The 21,330-nt window shown below is 48.9% G+C and overlaps 1 protein-coding gene across 9 annotated transcripts in view; it reads right to left on the bottom strand.

The window, feature by feature from the left end:
- SLC12A8 (solute carrier family 12 member 8) overlaps positions 1 to 21,330 on the bottom strand; it is a 136,855-nt gene that overhangs the window by 48,904 nt on the left and 66,621 nt on the right. For 8 of the 9 annotated variants that reach the window (XR_010118478.1, XM_055259844.2, XM_063630196.1 and 5 more), the window contains exon 6: positions 8,860 to 8,973. The exons of the other annotated variant lie outside the window; for it this stretch is intronic. Coding sequence is in view for 7 of the 8 variants with exons in the window: in XM_055259844.2 (XP_055115819.2) it covers positions 8,860 to 8,973 (114 nt within the window). In the remaining variant the exon portion in view is untranslated. The remainder of the gene's footprint in view (positions 1 to 8,859; positions 8,974 to 21,330) is intronic. 9 annotated transcript variants of the gene reach the window in all.

Below are 21,330 nucleotides of genomic sequence, written 5' to 3' on the forward strand. Positions count from 1 at the left end.
ACATTTGCAAGTGGGCAGGTCATCTCTTTTCTTCCCTGCCCCCTGAATCACCCAATGGCACACATTGATCAAAGTCCTTACTTTTCACCAATTACCACAAGCCCACTTCCCACCCCAATTCCCTTTTCTGTTCCTGAAAATGAAGATTAGTAGGAAAAGAAAAGAAAAGCCCAACAGTTTTTCTAGGCTTTTCAAGTTCCTATTAGTTCATAAAGGACTACTTACTCTTTCTCAAGGAACTTCCAAGATTCCTCCTGGGGACCTTTCAATCCAAATCTGTGTCCTTAGAAACTCTTCAACTTTTTCTTTCCATTTATAGCTTAATCGTTTCTCTGCTGCCTGTTTTCTAAGTTCATAACTTTATTTTTCTTTCTTATGAAGGTAGACTACATGTGCACTAACGTGCCCAAGTCTCATCTGCTGCCTTTTTTTTTCTTTTAACTGAAAAAAAGGGATCTATTACTGTTTGGAGGCAATGTGGCTCTGAGCCCTGCTTTCTTCACCTGTAAATGAGGATTATACTATTTGCTTTGCAGAGCTGTGGTGAAGTTGGAACAGATATTCATAAGCACCTAGCATAGTGGCTGGCACCTTCTGGGTGCTAAATAAATGCTCACCCAGGAGAGATGAGCTCTACTCCTTACTCAGAAATCCCTCAGATTCCTAAAGACTGGTCTGCCTCTCCTTACCTTCCTTCTGATTTTCCAACCCCATTCCTTTCCCGTACCTGGCTTGCTGGTTTGTTTGTTTAGCTGAGAAATCTCTAAACCTTTCTTGCTCTGTTCTTGTGAGTTTCCCTCCCTCTCAATGTCTTAGAGATCCTGCTGGGGGACACAGTATCAAACAATGCAACTTTCCAACTCCAGGACCCAGGCAAGATTTATTGGCTTCTGGATGAGGGGCGGCACCAACATTGTGTGTTCTCTCTTTATGGGAAGTAACGGGGTTTACTGCTTACTGGCGTTGGGGAAATAACCTCTCTATATCTTTGTTTCCTCATCTGTAAAATGGGTAACTAATAGAACCTGTGGGAGGATCTAGGCTCCATGCGGCCTGAAATTTTTTTGAAAGTACAAAATTATGAATATAAAATTAGGAACAAGGCTTTGGAAGGAGCTCACACAAGTGAGGGACCTTGAAGCCCAGGCTTCAACCACTTCGTGGCAGCCCTGTGTCTGATGGAACCAGTCAGGCTGTGAAGAAGTTTAAACAGAAAACTATACATAAAGTGCTTAGTGCCTGACATAATAGGTTATTATAATGATAATAAGTATTGTCGATATTTATAATTGTTTTGATAAAAACTGTTGATATGTATAATTATTTTGATAAAACAATTATAAATTAATTCCATAAATAAAATTACAAAAAATAGACATGTATAATAATTATAAAGCTTTTTTTTTTTTTGAGACGGAGTCTCGCTTTGTCGCCAGATTGGAGTGCAGTGGTGCGATCTTGGCTCACTGCAACCTCCGCCTCCCAGGCTCAAGTGATTCTCCTGCCTCAGCCTCCCGAGTAGCTGGGACTACAGGCATGCACCACGCTTGGCTAATTTTTGTATTTTTAGTAGAGACAGGGTTTCACCATGTTGGCCAGTATGGTCTTGATCTCTTGACCTCTTGATCTGCCCACCTCGATCTCCCAAAGTGCTGGGATTACAGGCATGAGCCACTGTGCCCGGCCTAAGCTTTTTTTTTTTTTTTTTTAAGACAGGGTCTCACTCTGTCGCCCAGGCTGGAGTGCAGTGATGCAGTCTCGGCTCACTGCAACCTCTGCCTCCCAGGTTCAAGCAATTTTCCTGCCTCAGCCTCCCGAGTAGCTGGGACTACAGGCTTGAGCCACTGCACCCAGCCAAAGCTTCCTTCTTGTCTCCTGTTTCTGCTCATAAGTCCATCAGAATGTAGGGTGTGGAGTGAGCCCCCATCTTCAGACTGTCCCTACTTGGGGCTCTCTAGTCCTTAAACATGGGGACCCCATTCTGATCCAGCAGGTTCTTGTCCTCTCACTCACAAGACACATAACTTTTGAGGAGACCTAGGGGATGCTTGGGAGCGGGGAATGGTGGAAGTAGGCCAGAGGAGGGGTGAGCACTAACAGCTGGGCTGAGGGGCCTGGAGCCAGCCAGCCAATTGGAGGGCCCAGCAAATTCCCAGAGCTTCCCAGGGTGTGTACATGAGCAGGAGAGAGGAGTCAGGCCCAGTGAGGTCAAAGGGAATCACAGAAATAGCTGGGCTCTTGAAAAGGAAGGTGACTGTGGACGTTTCGGTAAAGGCTGTAGGTTTCCTACCACATTTTTTCATGCTGGGTGTGGTCAACCACAGGCCCATGTGTTGGCTGTGGCCAAAGAGGCCCTTATCCCTTCCAGTAAGAGTTTAGAATCTGGGAACAAGGGTTACAGGACTTCACATGACTGATATTCTTCTCAGTGAATTTCCATTTCCTAGTTTCTCTGAATCGTGTTCCTGGATCCCTGGAGTGGCTGCATCCACATGGTGTGTGTGAAACCCTGGAGAGGAGATGTCTGCTTCTCAGGGAAAGTTTGGTAGTGGAGCTTGGAGAAGGAATGCACTTTGAGAAGGAATGCACTTTAAGAAGCAAAGCAAGTACAGTATCCACCCCAAGCTCCCCCCACTCCACCCCTGCAGCCACCAGCACAGGGTGTAATGGAGAAGAGTGCAGTGAGGGGGCAGGGGGACAGCTTCCTAAATCCAGAGGAGCCCCCAGACTGAATCTCCAACCACTCTTCCCAGGAAGCTGCCTGCCCTTGGGATAAAATATCTGAAGTAACTTAACTATCATATCTCTGACGGGAGGATGGGGGGCTGGGGGACAGAAGGGTTTGTTCTTCAAAACTCTCTCCTCACCACAGCCTGGAGATTCTCTTGTTCCAGAAGAGGATGGCGTTGGGAGGAGCCCCAGCCATGACTCACTCGGAGCTAATCCTTAGCAAATCTATCACCATGGAAACTGCCAATCATCCATGCTTTTCATAGCTTAACCGAACATCTGCCAGGAGACAGCAAGTCATACAAACCATTCGTCCTGCCTATCGTGTTTACAATTGGGGCCCTGAAAAACAGAGACAGAGACATGGAGGGCAGCTCTCCACAGCAGGGTGATGGCCCAACTCTGGCCACTAATCAGCTTCGTGACCTCTGTGGGGTCCTTCCTAAGCTCCTCTGCGCCCCTCCTCCCCAGCTGGTAAAATAAAGGATCAGATCAATGATTCTTCACCTGGGTTGCGCCAGTGGAGAGTGAGAGGGACAGGAAAGCAGGTCCCCTAAGAAGGGTGGGGCAGAGAGGCCTGTGTAGTCACAGTCTATGCACTATTATCATTTTACATTTGAAAGCTTTCAAAATAACACTCGTAATTTAAACCACAGAAAATAAATCTTGACTCATCGTCTTAGGTAGCTGTAGCTTTCTCAGCGGAAGGACAACGACACTCCATCTCTGAGCCAGAATGTCCAGTGTCTGTGAGGCTTTTAGTATCATTATCAAAAGGGAATATAGGCCAGGCATGGTGGCTCATGCCTCTAATCCCAGCACTTTTGGAGGTGGGAGGCCGAGGCAGGTGGATCACTTGAGGTCAGGAGTTCGAGACCACCCTGGACAACATGGCAAAACTCCATCTCTACTAAAAATACAAAAATTAGCCGGGCATAGTGGCATGCTCTTGTAATCCCAGCTACTCAGGAAGCTGAAGCACGAGAATCTCTTCAACCCAAGAGGCAGAGGTTGTAGTGAGCTGAGATCACACCACTGCCCTCCAGCCTGGGTGACAGAGCGAGACCCTGTCTTAAAAAAAAAAAAAAAAAGAAAGAAAGAAATACGGATTAAAGAGACAAAAGGTTGGGAGTTGGACTAGCTGATCTCACATGTGAATCCAGCTCATACTCTGGGCTACTGGGTGGCATCTTCAAGCCTCAGGCTGCTGCTAACTCCTGCCTGGAGGGAGAAGCTGGAGGGCAGGCTCACCGCCCCTTGCCCCCACTCACACCAGGCATCCTCTCTCTTAGGAAAGCCAGCAGTGGGAGCAGGGTGGAGGGGCACATCAGGGCCACATTGCCAAGACAACCCCCTGGTGCACCTGAGGATGCCCGGGACATTCCCTGCACAGTGTGACCAGGCAAAGAGGCCTTCTGCCCTGCCTCTAGGGTAAATGCTAACCTGGCATCTCGGCCCAGGGGTCTTCACTCAGTGGGGACACTGCCAGGCCCCAGGGAACACTCAGATGGTTTTCAATTTGGGTGTGGAAGGAGAGAGGAAGAGCGGCCGGGAAACATCTTCAGATGTTAACTTTGTTTAATTCCCTCTGTTTTTCCCCTTTCCTTTTCTGTCCATTCAAGAGGAAGCTGACCTATATTCTCTTGCCTTGTGGGAGACAGGAGGCAGAGAGGAAGCAGAATTTGCCTGTGCGCTGTTTTGGCTTCTGTTTCTCAAAAGCCTAGGTCCTTAGAAGATTTTGGAGGGAAACAGAAAAGAAACAGCCAAATCGCTGGGGAGAACGTGGGCGGACAAGGAAAAAAACTATCACACAGTTTGTGGGGGCCACATAAAAACACAAATGCAGAATCAAAAATTATTAAGTTTTTTTTAATTTTTTGAGACAGAGTCTTGCTCTGTCACCCAGGCTGGAGTGCAGTGGCACGATTTCAGCGCACTGCAATCTCTGCCTCCCAGGTTCAAGTGATTTTCCTGCCTCAGCCTCCCTGAGTAGCTGGGATTACAGGCATGCCCTACAACACCTGGCTAATTTTTGTATTTTTAGTAGAGATGGGGTTTCACCATGTTGGCCAGGCTGGTCTCGAGCTCCCGGGCTCAAGTGATCTGCCCGCCTCATCCTCCCAAAGTGCTGGTATTCCAGGCGTGAGCCACCAGGCCCGGCCCAAGAATTTTAGCAAGAGCAAAGCCTTAAAACAAGCACGAGGCCCTTCTCAAGGTGGGGACAGTGTAAATGCATAGGTCACACACCCGGAAAGCTGGCCCTGGACAGGAGTGTCCCCATATTTGACAGAAGATTCGTTCTGGAGTCGGGGGCAGGGAGAGAGAGGCTGTTCACAGGTTCTGGGGAAATGAGGACCTGGGACCCCCCCCCCCACTCCCTGGCAGTACTGGTGGGGAGCCGGTAAGACCCCCAGAAGGAAAGGTTTGGGGAGTACCTAGACCCTAAGCATAGGGTTCCCAATCTCAGATTTCCGGTCCTTGAACGTGGCTCAGAGGCAGCACAAACCTGAAAGGCCCTATGGACAGGACAATGGCAAGGCCTGGTTCTATTTACAGATAAGGAATTGCAGAGCCCCCCAACCATGTCTGGGTACTGTTTAAAACCCTAAGCCCCTGGAACTAGTGCAGAGCATGGCAGGAGCAGGTGGAGGCATGCTGAATTACTGCTGTTACTTTTCAGCCATCCTGGCAGAATGAAGGCTTAGAGTCGGAGACTGACTCTTTTTGTTTTATAAAAATGAAAGCGATGCACTATTTCTGGCAAATCTGGATTTGTGGACCAGGATTCAACCTGCCACTTCCAAGCCCTAGTTCCAGGCTCATTTCCATGGCCAAGCCTTAAGAAAAGTCAGGCACGAGGCTGATGCAGTGATACAAGTGATAGATGAAGCTGGGACCAGAGTGGTCAGGGGGTAGACATAAGGAGAAGTAGAGAGAATCTAATGACTCTTAGGAGGTAAAATTGACAAGACTTAGAGGGCACTGGAAAGAAAGAGGGAGGTCTGCTCACTGGCATAAGCAACTGGCTGGGTGGAGGTGCCATTTACTGACATCAGGAGTACAGGAAGAGGACGAGTTGAGGGGTAGGTGAGATGGGTTTCTTTCAAACTTGTTCAGTCCAAGATATCCAAGAGAACATGTCACATGGGCAACTGAATGTATGATGTGAAGCTTGGAGGAGAAGTCTGGGCTGGAAGTGTAAATTTTGGAGTCATCAGTTTTGAGGGTGGTTATTCAACAATAAGCATGGATGAGACTCCAAGGAAAATAGTTGAGAAAGAGATGCGAGGGCCTAGGAATAGCTTGAAGATCTCCAACATTGGACGGGCAGGCGGAGGGGATGCACCTATAAAGGCAAGTCAGAGAGTAGGAGGGAGCTGAGAAGGCTGCATCGTGGAAGGCAAGAGAAATGCAAGGGGAAGTGGGTTGTTGCTGAGAGTTAAATAAAGTGAGAGACTAAAAATGCGTGCTGCATTTAGTAACAAGGAAGTCACTGGTGAAAGAGCCATGTCATTGGAGAGACAGGCTTGCAATTCCCAAAGGAGAGACTGGGAGAGATGAGTAGGGGATACAAGAATGGACATGGGGAGCCATGTTATGTTTGGCTATGAAGAGGAGAGGGAAAGGCTATTGCTATAAGGAAAAGTGGGATTGAGGAAAATCAATTAAAGATGATTAAAGTTATTGTCTTTTTCATTTTAACAGCTTTATTGAGGTATAACTAACATTCTATAAGATGTACATGTTTAAAGTGTAACAACTTGAAAAGCTTTGCTATATGAATATACCCATAAAACCATCACTATAATCAGGAATACACACACGCACACACACACACACCCACACACACAATTTTTTTTTTGATACAGGGTCTCACTCTGTCACTCAGGCTGGAGTATCACGGCGTGACCAAGTCTCACTGCAGCCTTGACCTCCCAGGATCAAGCAGTCCTCCTGCCACCTGCCTCCCACCCCTAAGTAGCTGAGAATCACTACAGGTGATTCTCCTGCCTCAGCCTCCCGAGTTGCTGGGACTACAGGTGCATGCCACCATGCCCAGCTAATTTTTGTATTTTTAGTAGAGATGGGGTTTCACCATGTTGGCCAGGCTGGTCTTGAACTCCTGACCTCAGGTGATCCACCTGCCTTAGCCTCCCAAAGTTCTGAGATTGTAGGCATCAGCCACTGTGCCCGGCCAGAGCTAACTTTTTAATCATCTTTTGTAGAGACCACAGGGTCTCACTATGTTGCCCAGGCTGGTCTCAAACTACTGAGCTTGAGGGATCCTCCTGCCTTGGCCTCCCAAAGTGCTAGGATTATAGGCATAAGCCACCACACCAGGCCAGGAATATATTTTTCATCCCCCCAAAGTTTCCTTCTGCACTTTAGTAATCCCTCCTTCCTGCTCCTCTCACTCCCATTCCCAGGAATCTGTCATTATAGATTGCATTTTCTAGAACTGCATATAAATGGAGATTTATACAATCATATTTATTTGCTCTTTTTTTGGTCTGACTTATTTTACTCAGCATAATTATTTTGAGATTCACGTATATTGTTGTGTGTATTGATAGTTATTTCTTTTTCTTTGTTTAGAGACAGTCTCACTTTGTCGCCCCGGCTGGAGTGCAGTGGCGCCATCTCAGCTCACTGCAACCTCTGCCTCCCAGGTTCAAGTGAGTCTCCTGCCTCAGCCTCCTAAGTAGCTGGGACTACAGGCATGCACCACCATGCCAGGCTAATTTTATATATATATATTTTTTTAATAGAGATGGGGTTTCACCATGTTGTCCAGGCTGGTCTTGAACTCCTGACCTCAGGTGATCCACCTGCCTTGGCCTCCCAAAGTGCTAGGATTACAGGTGTGAGCCACCACGCCTGACCAGTTATTTATTTTTATTATTGAGTGGTTTTCTATTGTGTGGCTACATCATAGTTTATTTATGCACTCACCTGTTGATGAACATTCAAGCTATTTCCAGTTTGGGACTATTAAAATTTAAGCTGCTTGGAAGTTCACGTACAAATCTTCATATGAACACAGGCTTTTGATCCTCTGCACTAGATAACTAGGCATGGAATAGCTTTATGTAATTTTTAAGAAGCTGTCAAACTTTTTTCCAAAGTCATTGCACCATTTTACATTCCCTTCAGCAGTGCATGAGGGTTCTGGTGCCTCCACATCCTTGCTAACACTTGTATGGACAATCTTCTCAATCTTAGACACTCTAGTAGCTTCTCCTTCTTTTTCTGTCCCTATCCCATTTGGGGTGGGGACAACAAGTAAGGAAATGGCCATGTGTAGGAGGGCAGATGGAAAGGCGAGAGAGACAAGGAGACAAGGCAGATACCCTCCGGCCATCAACACTCTCTTGATCAAGAGTGAAATGCTTTTCTTTCTTCATTAAGAGTCTGTTCCCTGGGGACAAGCCCAGTCACTAGCAAATGTTATTTTTTATGGAGCATCTGGTCAACATGTTAGCTTATTGCCTTCCAGGCCAGGGACCCAAGCATGGGGCAGGGGCCCTACAGGGACCTTGGCTGTGGGAGTCACTGTAGAGCAGGAACTTGGGGAAGGGAGGGTAAGGAGATTCATTCCACACCCCTGGGATACTGGTTTGGCTCACACCTGATATAGCAAGAAAAGAAAAGACAATAGTGTTTCTCTGCCTTCTGGAAGAAGATGTGCTTGTACAGGTAGGGGGAAGGGAAGTTTCTATTCCAGGCATGCACTTATTCCACCTGTGAAAAGAGCGGCTTGTCCTGCTGAGGAATCCGTCCTGTTCAGCCCTATGAGATATGTATCCTTTCTATGAACAAAAGATGTCAATGTGTAAGGAGTGAGGACGATTAAATCATATTGAGGGCCTTCAGTAAACTCTTAAAATAATAGACTTTTATGTTTGAGGCCAGGGGTTCAAGACCAGCCTGGGCAACATAGTGAGACCTTGTCTCTACAAAATACATACATAAATAAATAAAATAACAGAATTTTAGTCAAAGCTAAGCCCATATCTAAAGTTGGATATACATACCAAGAGCACATGCAGGCCAATGATGACGCTGAATTTTGGAACCAAGAACTTATACCCCTAATTTGAGAGTAAAAAAGAACCCAGATTACAATACCTGTAGCCGCTGGGAAGAAAACCCCAAAGACAGTGAAAAAAGATTCCCCCGGGCTGTAATCGGGCAGCGTGTTGTTCTGTAGCAGTTCGGGTGAATATCCAATGAAACCATGTGCTGAAATGACACAATGGAGAGCAACGTGAGCCCAGTGAGAAGACACAGGACACATTTCCCTAGATTATAGTACTATTTCATATATCACTTTAAATATTGGAAAGGTAGGGGCATGTATGTGACACAGAGTGACACAGCGGGTCTGCAGAACCATTTTCCTTCCCACTTCTAGGGTTTACTGCCGATCCCATAGACACAGGTGGATGAAATAACATGAAAGGAAGCAGTGGTTACTTCTGGGAAGGGGAGCATTTTCATCTTTTGCTTCATATACCCGAAATATCTTCCAATAAGCATGTATTTATGTGTTTGTTTTCCATTTAAAAAATTTATCGATATTTGCAAGTTACTTCTGTATTCGAAAACATTCCACGGGTCCCTAATAGCAACAGAATCAAGTCCAAACTCCTATCAAAGCCTCCACAACCTGGCAACAGCCACTGCTCCCTTCTCATCCCTTGCTTTTTCTCCTCCCCAGCAGCCACACCCTGAGGAAGGCCACCCACACCCACCCCCGTGCCTTCGTTAGGCAGTCTCCTGGCCTTCCAGACCCTTCTCCCGCATCTCTAAGCATCATAGCGGGCCAGCTCTTCAAGCTCAGCCCAAATGGTGCTCCTTTGGGCTTTATAAGCACTCCCTAATCAGAATCTATTCCTCCCTCCTCACTGCTCTTGGCGCTAGGTCTGGCCACAGTAGGACTTTCCCCAACTAAACTCCTTGAGGCATAAAATCCAGGTCTGCAGGTCTCTATCCCCCAGAGCCAAGCACTGCACTGGTGCACAGTAGGTAGGTTGCAAATATGGGTCATGCTGAAAAGAACCTTTCTCTTAGATCTCTCAGCCTATGGGCACATCTCGCTTCCACACTTTCAATTTGACTTGTTCACAGACTACTTTATAGCAGGAACATCTCAGATCTCATTTCCTCAAAGCATTTTAAACATTTTTGTACATCGACTTTAACAAAGTTTTTTCAAGTGGTTTCAACCCTGCAGGCATATTGCTTCTTTGCCAAAAGAGGTCACTTTGAACAGCATCTGTGAACATGCTAGTGGGCTGTGGAATTTGAAGACACAAGTCAAGTGTTCTTGGTTTCAGGAACACCCAGGATATTCAGCCTCTGCTTCTGAATCTCATCTCTGAGAAGGAGTTGGTTTGTTCCTATTAACTGTCGTCCAAGAGAAGCCAATCCCTGCTCCTTTTCCCTCAACCCCTGTAGTCCCGTAGGATGGGTATTCAGCTGTCACTCCATAGCCAACCCCAGGGTTTTAGGGACAGAATTTCCCCAAGCCTCATTCTCCACCCGCTCGGAGCTTAATTACAGCCCAAGCTTCCATCCACAAAAGAAGGCTCCTGCCACTCTGATGAGTCTAATGAGGTCGCCTGCACTTCACACAGCTTCCAAGATTCATAACTTCATAAGAAAAATATTTTTTAAAAAAATAATGAAATGAAAGCTCAGGGAAGCACAAGGGACCCTTGGGAGTCCAGTCAGGACTTAAATCATTGTCAATTGCTTTATTTTGCCTGAACACAGAATTTGTTCTGGCATATTCAATCCCAAGTGCTGTACAACTTTTCTGAATGGTTTGGCGTCTTTGCAGCTGGCCCTCCCCTCATTAACAAAAAAGCAATAATAGCTAAGTTAACTTTAGCTTATCCTCTGGCTGACCTCACTGATGAGTCTTAAGGAGGAGAAAACCAGCCCAACCTGCCTTGGAACCCAGCTCAGCCAAGCTGGACTGATGTGCACGTCGGAAAGCACATCTGAGCGGAGGGCTGTGTATGCCCAGCAGGCCCACCTCGCAGGACAGAAAACACTTCATCAGGCGTATTCATCTCCAACGGCCCAAGGGCGGCCCTGACATGGGAATATTTGGCCACTGGGCCTGAAGGACTTTGCCCTGGCCAGCCTGAAGGTTCAGAGGGATTTCAGGCCCAATAGATGAGTCACTGGGAAGCCTTTTCTCTGCCCGTCTCTTCAGCAAGACCCACAGACTGAGATAATGAGTCACTTGGCTCCCTCGTGGGCCTGCCTCAGTTGCCCTCTTTTGCAGGGCCAATGAGAAATGGAGCCCTGCCACATTCACAAAGTGCACACTCACACTCACGCTCACACTCACACTACTGCTGGCCCAGCCTGCTCTGGGCTGAAGCCAAGCTCGGTTCTGAACCTTGCTCAATGAAATAGTCTTAACTTTGCAAAGAACACCATGGACAAAAATATGTCAATGCTTTGTTTACAATAATGTAAAATCGGGGGGTGGGGGGCAGGTGCAGTGGCTCATGCCTGTAATCCCAGCACTTTGGGAGGCCGAGGCAGGCGGATCACTTGAGGTCAGGAGTTTGAGACCAGCCTGGCCAAAAGGTGAAACCCCATCTCTACTAAAAATACAAAAATTAGCCGGGCGTGATGGGGTGTGCCTGTAGTCCCAGCTACTCTGGAGGCTGAGGCGAGAGGATTGCTTGAACCCAGGAGGCAGAGGTTGCAGTGAGCCAAGATTGCACCACTGCAGTCCAGCCTGGGCAACAGAGCAAGACTCCATCTCAATTTTTTAAAATTTAAAAATAAATAACAAATAAAAAAATCAGAGGAGGTTCTAAATGTCTATGTGGAACTGAGACATTTTAAATGCTTATAAAGAGTTTTTAGTATGAGAGAAAACTGTCCATGTTATACATAATATATGCTAATTCAGAAAACTGGATGCCATTTATAGTATAAATACAAAAAAAAGGTGTATTAATCTATACATGTAAGAAACAGCTAGAAGAAAACACACCGAAATACTAACTGTGGTTGTTTGTATAATGCAATTACAGGCAATTCTTTTACTTTCTTTTTTTTATTTCTACAAAACATCAACATTTAAGTTAATGGGCTGAGTGCAGTGGCTCATGTCTGCAATCCCAGCACTCTGGGAGGCTGAGGTGGGAGGTCTGCTTGAGCCCAGGTGTTTTAGACCAGCCTGGGCAATACAGAAAGACCCCTTCTACAAAACACACACACACACACACACACACACACACACACACACACACACACACACACTTAGCAGGGCATGGTACTAGCTACTCAAGAGGCTGGGGTGGGAGAATCACTTGAGCCCAGAAGGGCACTCCAGTTTGGGTGACAAAATAATTTTTTTAAATGAACATAACCTACTTGTCATCAAAAAATACCTTTTAGGAAAACAAACAAAACATCCCACAATTGAAAGCCCACTTTCTCCAGGCAGCTTTTCTGTGTAGGAAGAGCTTTTCTTTCTTTCCATTTGTACTCTGTTTCCCAAAATGACTTGAGTGGCTTATGAGAAAAACGTAAACAAGACAGGAAAAATAAAGTAAGGACCAAAGAAAGAAAGAAACTGAGCAAAAGAGAGAGAGGGTGAGAACACCCCCAGTTGTACCTCCATGGCCCACAGTCCGAGGCCTTATTCAGGGAGAATTTTCTAACTCTTTTGACCAAGCCCACTGAGGCAGGGCATTGGATCTGGTGGCCCATCCCTCACATGGGCCACTTTCCAGTGGACAAAAAGGAGACCCCAAAGCTGGCACAGTGGACCCTGCCTCATTTCCTCTGCCCGTATCATCCCAGGCCCTTATGACTTGCACCCCTCACCTATCACCACCCCACCTCAGGGTCCCCAGTCCTGAGCCAGTCCCCAAAGAGTCTTGCTCACTGGTCCCCATCCTGCCTGCTGGGGCCTGGGTCTCTTTCCCACACCCTGAACCTGGTGGCCCACTCAGACCTGAGGCATGGTTGACTCTCTGTTGGGCTTATGCAGAGTGGGTGCCCAGGGGAGGCACTGATGTCTCTGACTGGCTGGTACTGGCTAGCTAAGCACGGTGTGAGGTCAGTGGGTCACACCCAGGGTAGGGCTGAGGTCCATGCCATCTGCCATGCCCTCCGACAGTGGCTCTTAATGCCTGACTTGCTGATGCCCAGACCAAAGATTCCTAATTCTTTTAGTTGCCCCCATTTGAGAGTCTGATGAAAACCAGGGTCCCCGTCCCCATAGACACCACATTTTGCATACCATTTTGGGAGAGGGCAGATTTCTGAAGCCTCTCTGGAGAGCATGGACCTTTAGGTTCGAGACCCCTACTCTAGCAGCTATATCTGCACCTGAGACTGTCCCTCCAGGAGGCACCAACAACTTTCCAAGCCCTGACTGCCACCATGCCCTGCCTCAGAGTGGACAGCAGCCCTGAGAGTGACGTAGCCAATAATGTCTTCATGCCACAGTCCTTGCCAAGCAATGGCCAAGACTGTGTGCACAGAGATTGTGCAGGTCACCCCAGGGACATCACAGGGCAACCTCACTTCTGAAAATAATGCTGAGCGACCAGTGACTGAACCTTTCCTATGTGCCAGCCACTGAACACCAAGACCTTACAATGTCATACTTGTACGACCAGTAACTGAGGACACGGAGGCTCTGGAAGGTGAAAAATCTTGCCCGAGTTTACATAGCCAGATCTGTCTGTATTTCACCCACTCCCTCTCCCGGTGGCAGAAGCCAGGCCTCTCTCTCCAGGAGGTGGGTCCCCAGGCCCTGGCACTGCACCCCCTTACAGCACAGGTTGCCTTTCAGCCCCAGGAAACACGCCCACAGAGATCACGGCATCTCCCCCGGCCCCATCTGTGTAGGGCAGGCAGGAGTCCTATCCTGTGGAACACCATGTGCCTACCAGGATGCGATTGGCTGGAGCTTACACAGCTGGGAGGACACAGCCCATCCTGGACCCCACATCTGAGTGAATTCAGGTCTCCATCTACCACACTGACCTTCTGTAATCCATCCCAAAGTCATTCCCCAAGAATTTCCTTTTTTTTCTTTTCTTTCTTTTTTTTTTTTTCTTAAAGAGATGGGATCTCGCTCTATTACCCAGGCTGGAGTGCAGTGGCACTATCGTAGCTCACTGCAACCTCAAACTCCCAGCCTTGAGCAATCCTCCCACCTTGGCCTCCCAAAGCACTGGGATTATAGGTGTGAGCCACCACGTCTAGCCTCCTCAGGGATTTCCAACACTTGTTTCTTGACCTCAGAAGAGTCTCTTTGCCTCTCTGTTGGGCTTTCGATTCCTCTGCTGGTGAAACCAAGCCTGTGGTCTGGGGTCCTGTCATCTGACATCTTTCAACTCTCAAAGGCCTGGGATGCCTGGGGCCTGCAGCTGCTGCGTGTGAATGGATCTGGGTTTGACCTGAACATCTGTTTCTCTATCCACGGAATAAAAATACTTTGGTCCAGTTTGAGCTGTATGCTTTTAGGAAGAACAAAAACAAAAAGAGGGGGTGGGGTGCGGGTAAGAGAGAGAACAAATGACGACAAGACCCAGGCAGGAACAGGCAGAGGGAAAGTCCTTGAAGTTCTGTCTGCAGAAAGGCTTGATGTTTCCACCCGGAATTCAGGTAACTCAGGCTTCTTGTGATGTGGCCAGTGGGCTGTGGCTCTTCAGGGCCCACCATCTGCTCCCAAGGGGTGCTCGTGGAAGCCTACACTCCTCCCCTTAGCCAAAGACAGGCAGCGGGGGTCACTAGTGGGACCGAGAGCTGCTCCAGCAGGGCTGCTTGGGGTGCCCAGCAGCCGGGCATGGGACCCTTGCCCTGGGTAGGCGGCTGGCTGCTGGGGGGCTCTGGGTGGCACCTGTGGTGCCCCCGACATCCCCCCTACGCCGCTGGGGACTGCTGAAATTAGAAGAGAGAGTCGGGAAGTCATACCCCTCCCTGTGGGCGTCAGGTTGCACTGTTGACTAACTTAGCGAGATTTCTAAAAATGATGCTGGGGCTGCAGGCTGCGGGCTGCGGCAGGGGCTTCCGGCGGCGCTCTCTTCTGGGTCCCCCACCCCTGGACCAGCGACCGACGACCAGCCAGACAGCCCTTTCCCGGGAATGGACAATGGGAGAGGCTGGCGCAACCGAGAATAGCCAGCGCGGAGGAAGGGCTCGGGACGGAGCGAGGAGGGTGGGGCTCGGAGGGCGCAGGAAGAGCGGTTCTGCGAGGAAAGGGAAAGGAGAGGCCGCTTCTGGGAAGGGACCCGCACGACGACGCCCCAGGGGCGTCGGGGGAAGTGGTAGGCCCCAGAGACTGCGCGAGGCTCCTCGGCAGAGGAAGTGGGCGCGGCGCGAACGGGAGACCTCGCAACCGGCCTCGTGCGCCGCCTCTGGACAGCCCAGCGCCTCTCACCGTCTGTACCTCGCCAGACGCGGCCTCACGGAGACAGGGATCTGCAGCCAATCCGAAACTGCCTGACCCAGGGGGTCTGCGGAAAGGGGAGGAAGGGGAGTGTCCACGGTCCCCATCCTGTCACTTGTCACCCACAAGGGTTCCTTCCCAAGAAGCCCCACCCTCGCCCGGACACTCACTCAGATACTGCCCAGCCCCAGATGTGCTAAGAGGCACAGAGATGGACAATTAAACACAGCAGACCCGGCCTGCCTGGGCTGGGGATGGGGTTTTTCTTCTGGGAGCTGCAAAGGGTGAAGCAGTTACGGGTTATCAGGGAGGAGCCCAGTCAAAACTGAACTCAAGGAGCATAGATTTGGGAGAAGTCCCCGCCATGCTTATCCTCCCCCGGCGTGAAGCACAGGGCCCCCTTCCAGGCAGAGGACCCTGAAGATCTCTGGATGGAGGAAGGCAAGAACAGTGGCAAAATCAGGAATCAGGACAGCTGGGTTCGGGCCCTGGTTATGCGAGGACTCACTGTGGGACTGTAAACAAGCCCTTTTCCCTCAGAGCTTTGAAACGCAAATTTTGGGTCAGCGAGACTGGCATGGGCCAGAGACCCAGCCTTCCTAATGAGCTCCCCGGAGATGCCACGCTCCTGCCTGCAGATCGCACTCTCAATAGCAGAGTACAAGATGATTTTTCAGAACCCTTCTAATTCTGAAGTCTACCCAGCCAGAAGCCCACTCTCAGGCCTCTCAGGACACATGTCCAAAGACACAGTTGGTTTCCAATGGCAGAGGTAAAATCCCAAACCAGCTTCCATAACATGCCCTCCTCCCTTCCCTGACTCTGTGGTTGTTGATACAGGATGTGCTCCAGAACCATGAAACAAGCTCACTACCACAGTTTCATATGTTAATAAAACCTCACTGGCCGATAATGAGAGATTACATGGAAGGGCAGAGAGATGAGGAAACATTCATGGTCTAATTCATTGGCATATTTTAACAACTGAGGAAACTGAAGTGCAGAGCTGGAGCCAATTGTTCAAAAGACACGCAGAGTCAAAAGGGGAACAGTAACCCTAATTGAGAGTACAGTTTGGAGTCCAGATAGTATCAAGTCCCAGTCTGTTGGGCTCTGCCATTGAACTGGGTCATAACAATCCTGGCACAACTATTGGTGTTCAATAAAAGTGATTTGAAATAGAACTGAATCGGGCTGTATTGCGTTGGACTGTTTTGAAATTAAACTGAATCGGGCTGTATTGCTTTGCATTGATCACTGCCTGGAGATTTGGAAGAGGAAACAATGATAGGTTTTGAAGAGGCCCCCAAAGAGTTCTGGGAGTGAGCCTGGACCCTTCCTCGGACCACAGTCTCCTCTCTGGCTTCACCCCTATTGACTTTGGTCCTGCAAAGAGAGGGTGGAGAGAGGATGTGCACAGGGTTTCCAGCCTAAGACCCCACCCAGAGAGAAAATACACAGAGGGAGGGCTGGGCATTCTAGCAGTGGCCAGAAGGGAAATCTGAAGTGGGGCTGGACCTGCCCAGAGGGCCAGGGGAGTCCCGCCCAGCCCGCCTAGAGAGGAGCAGCCTAGAGCCCCTGCCTGGCCCTGGGGAGGGCCTCCACCCTGTGGGAGGACTGGCTGTCCTGAAACAGTGGGAAGGACCCCCAGGGCTGGGCAACCCAGGGGATGAAGGGCCAGGTTGGGGGATGTCAGGGCAGCCTCCCTGGCCTGGGAGGGAAGTGGCTGAAAGTGTCCCGTAACAAGAGCAGCTCCTGCGGTCTAGGAGGGCAGTCCCGGGGCTCTTTCTTAGCTAAGGATTCTTCATTTGTGAAAGGAAAGATAAGCCTTTTCTTCATGAAGAATGGTTTCTAATAACCAAGAAATTGTTCCATCTGCTAACACGGGCTCTATTTTAAATGCTTAATGAACCTTTTCTCATAATGGCCTTGGGGTCAGTAAGCTGAGATGAGATTTTTGCCTAGAGAGGCCTACAGCGGAAAGAGCTGTCAAATGCCCAAGAATGTGAAAAGAATCTGACTTGAGGAGACACTAGGGTCTCACCTGGGCCCCAGGAAACAAGAGGTGTCTTGGGGTGAGAACAGTGCTGTCCACTTCCACTGCATACCATTCGTTCCAAGTGCTTTACCGTATTAACTCATTGAAGCCTCACAACTACCCTATGAGGTAGATGGATTTTTTTCAGGGAAGGAAACTGAGGCACAGAGAGGCAACTGGGATTCAAACGTTGTGCTGCCATTGCTGTGGCAATGCTCGTCCAAGGCTGCAGGGAGTCTTGGACGAGTGCCAGGGGCTCCAGCTGGTCCAGCTGGGACCCTGCAGAGGGGTCCAGAGAGACCCCGCCCCAGCCCAGCCCACAGAGCCTCCACTAGCCTACTCTAGAAAGGAGCCCTGAGAAAGGAAAATCTGGCCTCCTTATCTCCTGGGGGGAAAGGAATGCACTCTCCCTCCCGCCAGGATAAGGGGCTGTTTTAACGGGAAGTCTCCACCCTGGCTGTGGGTTCCTCCCAGCCACCACTTATTCCTTCTGGCTGTCTCTGCCTCTGGCATTCCACTTCCCATGCTTCAACTCCTGACCCCTGACACCCCCAAAATAATCCTAACTCAACTCATGGCCGCCTCAAATCAGCTGCCCCTGCACAGCTCCAAGCTGGTCAAGAAGTCTGCCCTGCCCCACTGTTGCTTGGATATCCTCTCCAGGCAGGCAGCTGAGAGAGGGTGGGAGGTCAAGTGGCCCCTGCAGGGAAGGGGCAGTCAGTATCAACACACAGATATGTAAGCAGAGCCCCCCTCCTGCCAAGCACCAGGCTGAAAATATTCACATGCTCAGACCCCTTCCCCACCAAGTTCTGAGGCCATGGGCAGCTCTCCTCCATCCAGAGTCCTACCCAAGAAACAAAGCAGGGCCTCCCTCAGAATCCCATGGCTAAAGATTCAGTATCATAGAACTGTAGAAAGTTAGCATCACAGCAGTCTTTAGCCTCAAGTCCATTTTACAGATGGGAAAGCTGAGGCCTGAGAAAGGAGACGCCCACATCACAAAGTTAGCAGCCGCTCAGGGGAGACCAGAACGCAGTGTGGCCAAGCCCTTGTCCAGTATGTCCTATGGGTCCCCATCTCTCTGCTGTTACTGGCTGGCTACTTGCCTGTTTTTTCCACTAGACTATGAGCCAGGTGGGGGCAGGCACCATGCTCTCTTATTTTCTGGGGTGTCTCCGGCACCTAGCCCCAGGGGACATGCAAAAAATATAAAACATTAATAATAAGAAACAATAGAAACAACCCAACTGTCCATCCACAGATGAATGGATAAACAAAATGTGGTATATCGATACAATGGAATATTATTCCACCACAAAAAGGAATGAATTTCTGATACATGCTACAACACAGATGAACTTCGAAGACCTCATGCTAAGTGAAAGAAGCCAGAAGCAAAAGGACAAATGTATAATTCCCTTCACAGTAGTTCCCCTTTATCCACAGAGCATCCATTCCAAAACCCTCAGTGGATGCCTGAAATGGCAGATAATACCAAACCCTATATATACTATGTTTTTTCCTATATATACATACCTGTGATCAAGTTTAACTTACAAATTAGGCTCAGTAAGAGACTAGCAACAATGACGAATAATAAAATACAATTATATTGTAATAAAAGTTTTATGAATGTGGTCTCTCTTCCTCATCTCAAAATATCTTTTTTATTCTTTTATTTCTTTTTTCTTTTTTTTTTTTTTTGAGACAAGGTCTTGCTCTGTCACCCCATCTGGAGTGCAGTGGCACGATCATGGCTCACGGCAGCCTCCACCTCCCAGGGCTCAAGTGATCCTCCCACTTCAGCCTCCCGACTAGCTGAGACTACAGGCTGGCGCCACCATGCTCAGCTAATTTTTTATATTTTTTGTAGAGACAGGGTCTCACTTTGTTGCCCAGGCTGGTCTCAAGCCCCGAGCAGAAGCAATCCTCCCACCTCAGCCTCCCAAAGTGCTGAGATTATAGGCATGAGCCACTGCGCCTGGCCCAAAATATCTTATTGTACTATACTATTTTCATCTATTTTTGGACCACTGTTGACTGTGGATAACTGCAACTGCAGAAAACAAAACTGTAGATAAGGGGAACTACTGCAGATGAAATATCTAGAATAGGCAAATTCAGAGAGGCAGAAAGTATCACAGAACAGAAGTTACTGGGGGCGGAGTTTCTTTTTGGGATGATGACAAGGTTTTGGAAGCAAATGGTTAGGACAATTGCACAACAGTGTGAATGTAACTAATGCCACAGAATTGTAAAGTTAAAAATGGTTAAAATGGCAAAGTGTGTGCTATGGATATTTTACTACAATAAAAAAAAAAAAAACAAAACTCAAGCCATTTCTTTCCACAGCACCCTCCCCAGGGATCCTCAGAGATGGTACCCTGCATCCTTGCTTAAGGCCTGGGTTCCTCCCTGCCGTACAGATGTAGGAATAGAGGATAAAGGGGGCTTCCTGGCCAAGGCTGGTGGAAGGTGAGGACAGAGCCACAGGCCCTGCCTACTAGTTGTGGCCTCCCTCAGAGTGCAGCAGCATGATCACGGCTCACTGCAGCCTCCACTTCCCAGGGCTCAAGTGATCCTCCCACTTCAGCCTCCCGACTAGCTGGGACTACAGGCGGACGCCACCATGCCCAGCTAAGTTTTTACATTTTTCGTAGAGACAAGGTCTCTGTTTGTTGCCACAGGGAACACCTCTTCGCACCACAGGGAGGTCCTTCCTCCACAAGAAGCGAGGCGGGGAAGCTGCCCAGCAAGCCATCTGCCCACCAGTCACCAATGTAGGCAGAAATCACTGTGTGCTCAGGGGTTTAGGTGGAAAGGACCGTTGTGCTCAGGAGTTTGCTGACGTCTGGAATCCTTGGAGTTTTACTGAAGGGCAAGGTGTGTGAGAATGTGCAGCAAAGCTCTCAAGAAAGGCAAACGGCAGGGTCTCAGTACCAAGCACGCCCAACTTCCAGGGAAGGCTTCCCCAAAATCAAGGGCGCTGTTGTCCTAGTCCTAGGGTCAACACATGTTCTCATTTTCAAAACTTTCCTGGTCACTGGGACCCAAGGCCCAGGAGCAGTGTTTAACCTGCGGTCCCACTAAATGAGAGCTGGCCTTGAATGAGTGTGCCTTTAACCCGGGCTGCCCTGGGCTAGTGCCGTATCACCTGACCTTGCAGCTTCAGGCTGCTCCCCGCTTCCCTTTGTGGGGCTGGCAGGGGCACTCTGCTCTCAGCCTCCTGGCTCTGAGAGGAGAAAACCAGAAGTGGCCCCTTCCTGTGCCTCTGTGTGTTCCTTTGCAAGCCGTTGTGTGCCTTTTCTGCAGGCGCTTATGGAGAGTGAGGTGTGTTTGTACCATCTCCCCATCAGATTAGGAATCCTCAAGGTCAGAGACAAGTTCCCTCCTCCCTCCGGATCCCCTCCTCATCCCCAGGTGGCTGCAGTCACTGGGGTGCTGGATGGGTCCAGTGACCGCACATCCTGCCGTATATCCAGCCCGGACAGCCTGGGAAGTGTTTTGATGACTGATCAACCCAGAGAGCATCAGGGGAGAGCAAGAGGAGGAGAAAGGATGCTGCTGCTCCTGACTGAACGTGATGGAGATGCCCCAGGAAACTACCTTGCTATGCAAAGTATGGTCCCCAACCTGTGGCATTGGAACCTTCATTTTAACAAGATCCCCAGATCCTGAAGCACTGTCTTAGAGTATAACCCAGGGCCTCCAGGGACCTATTCTTCCAAGACAAGCAATGACAATGACAATAATTATTTATTGAGCACCTACTTTGTGCCAGGCATGACACTAGGCCTCTTATAAACATTATCTTATTTTATACTTTGGCAACCCAGTGAGGCAGGCATTATTACTGCTTTTCAGAAACAAAGAGAGCAGGTCAGAGAGGCTACCTACCTTGACCAAATCTGTGCAGCAAATTAGAGCTGAGCTGGAACTTGAACCTGGAGGTCTGACTCCAAAGCCATGTCTCTGACAACTGTAGTATATGTGATGCAATCTTTCACATCAGGCCAACAATGACAGCCACTTGCCAACCCTCTATGGGGTCCGGAGATTTAAAGGCAAATGCAATCCCCAGGGAGATGTCTAGAGGCTGCCCCATTGCCTAGTGCTG

This window comes from Symphalangus syndactylus, chromosome 21 (assembly GCF_028878055.3).
Source record: "Symphalangus syndactylus isolate Jambi chromosome 21, NHGRI_mSymSyn1-v2.1_pri, whole genome shotgun sequence".
In the NCBI taxonomy this organism is placed as follows: Eukaryota; Metazoa; Chordata; class Mammalia; order Primates; family Hylobatidae; genus Symphalangus; species Symphalangus syndactylus.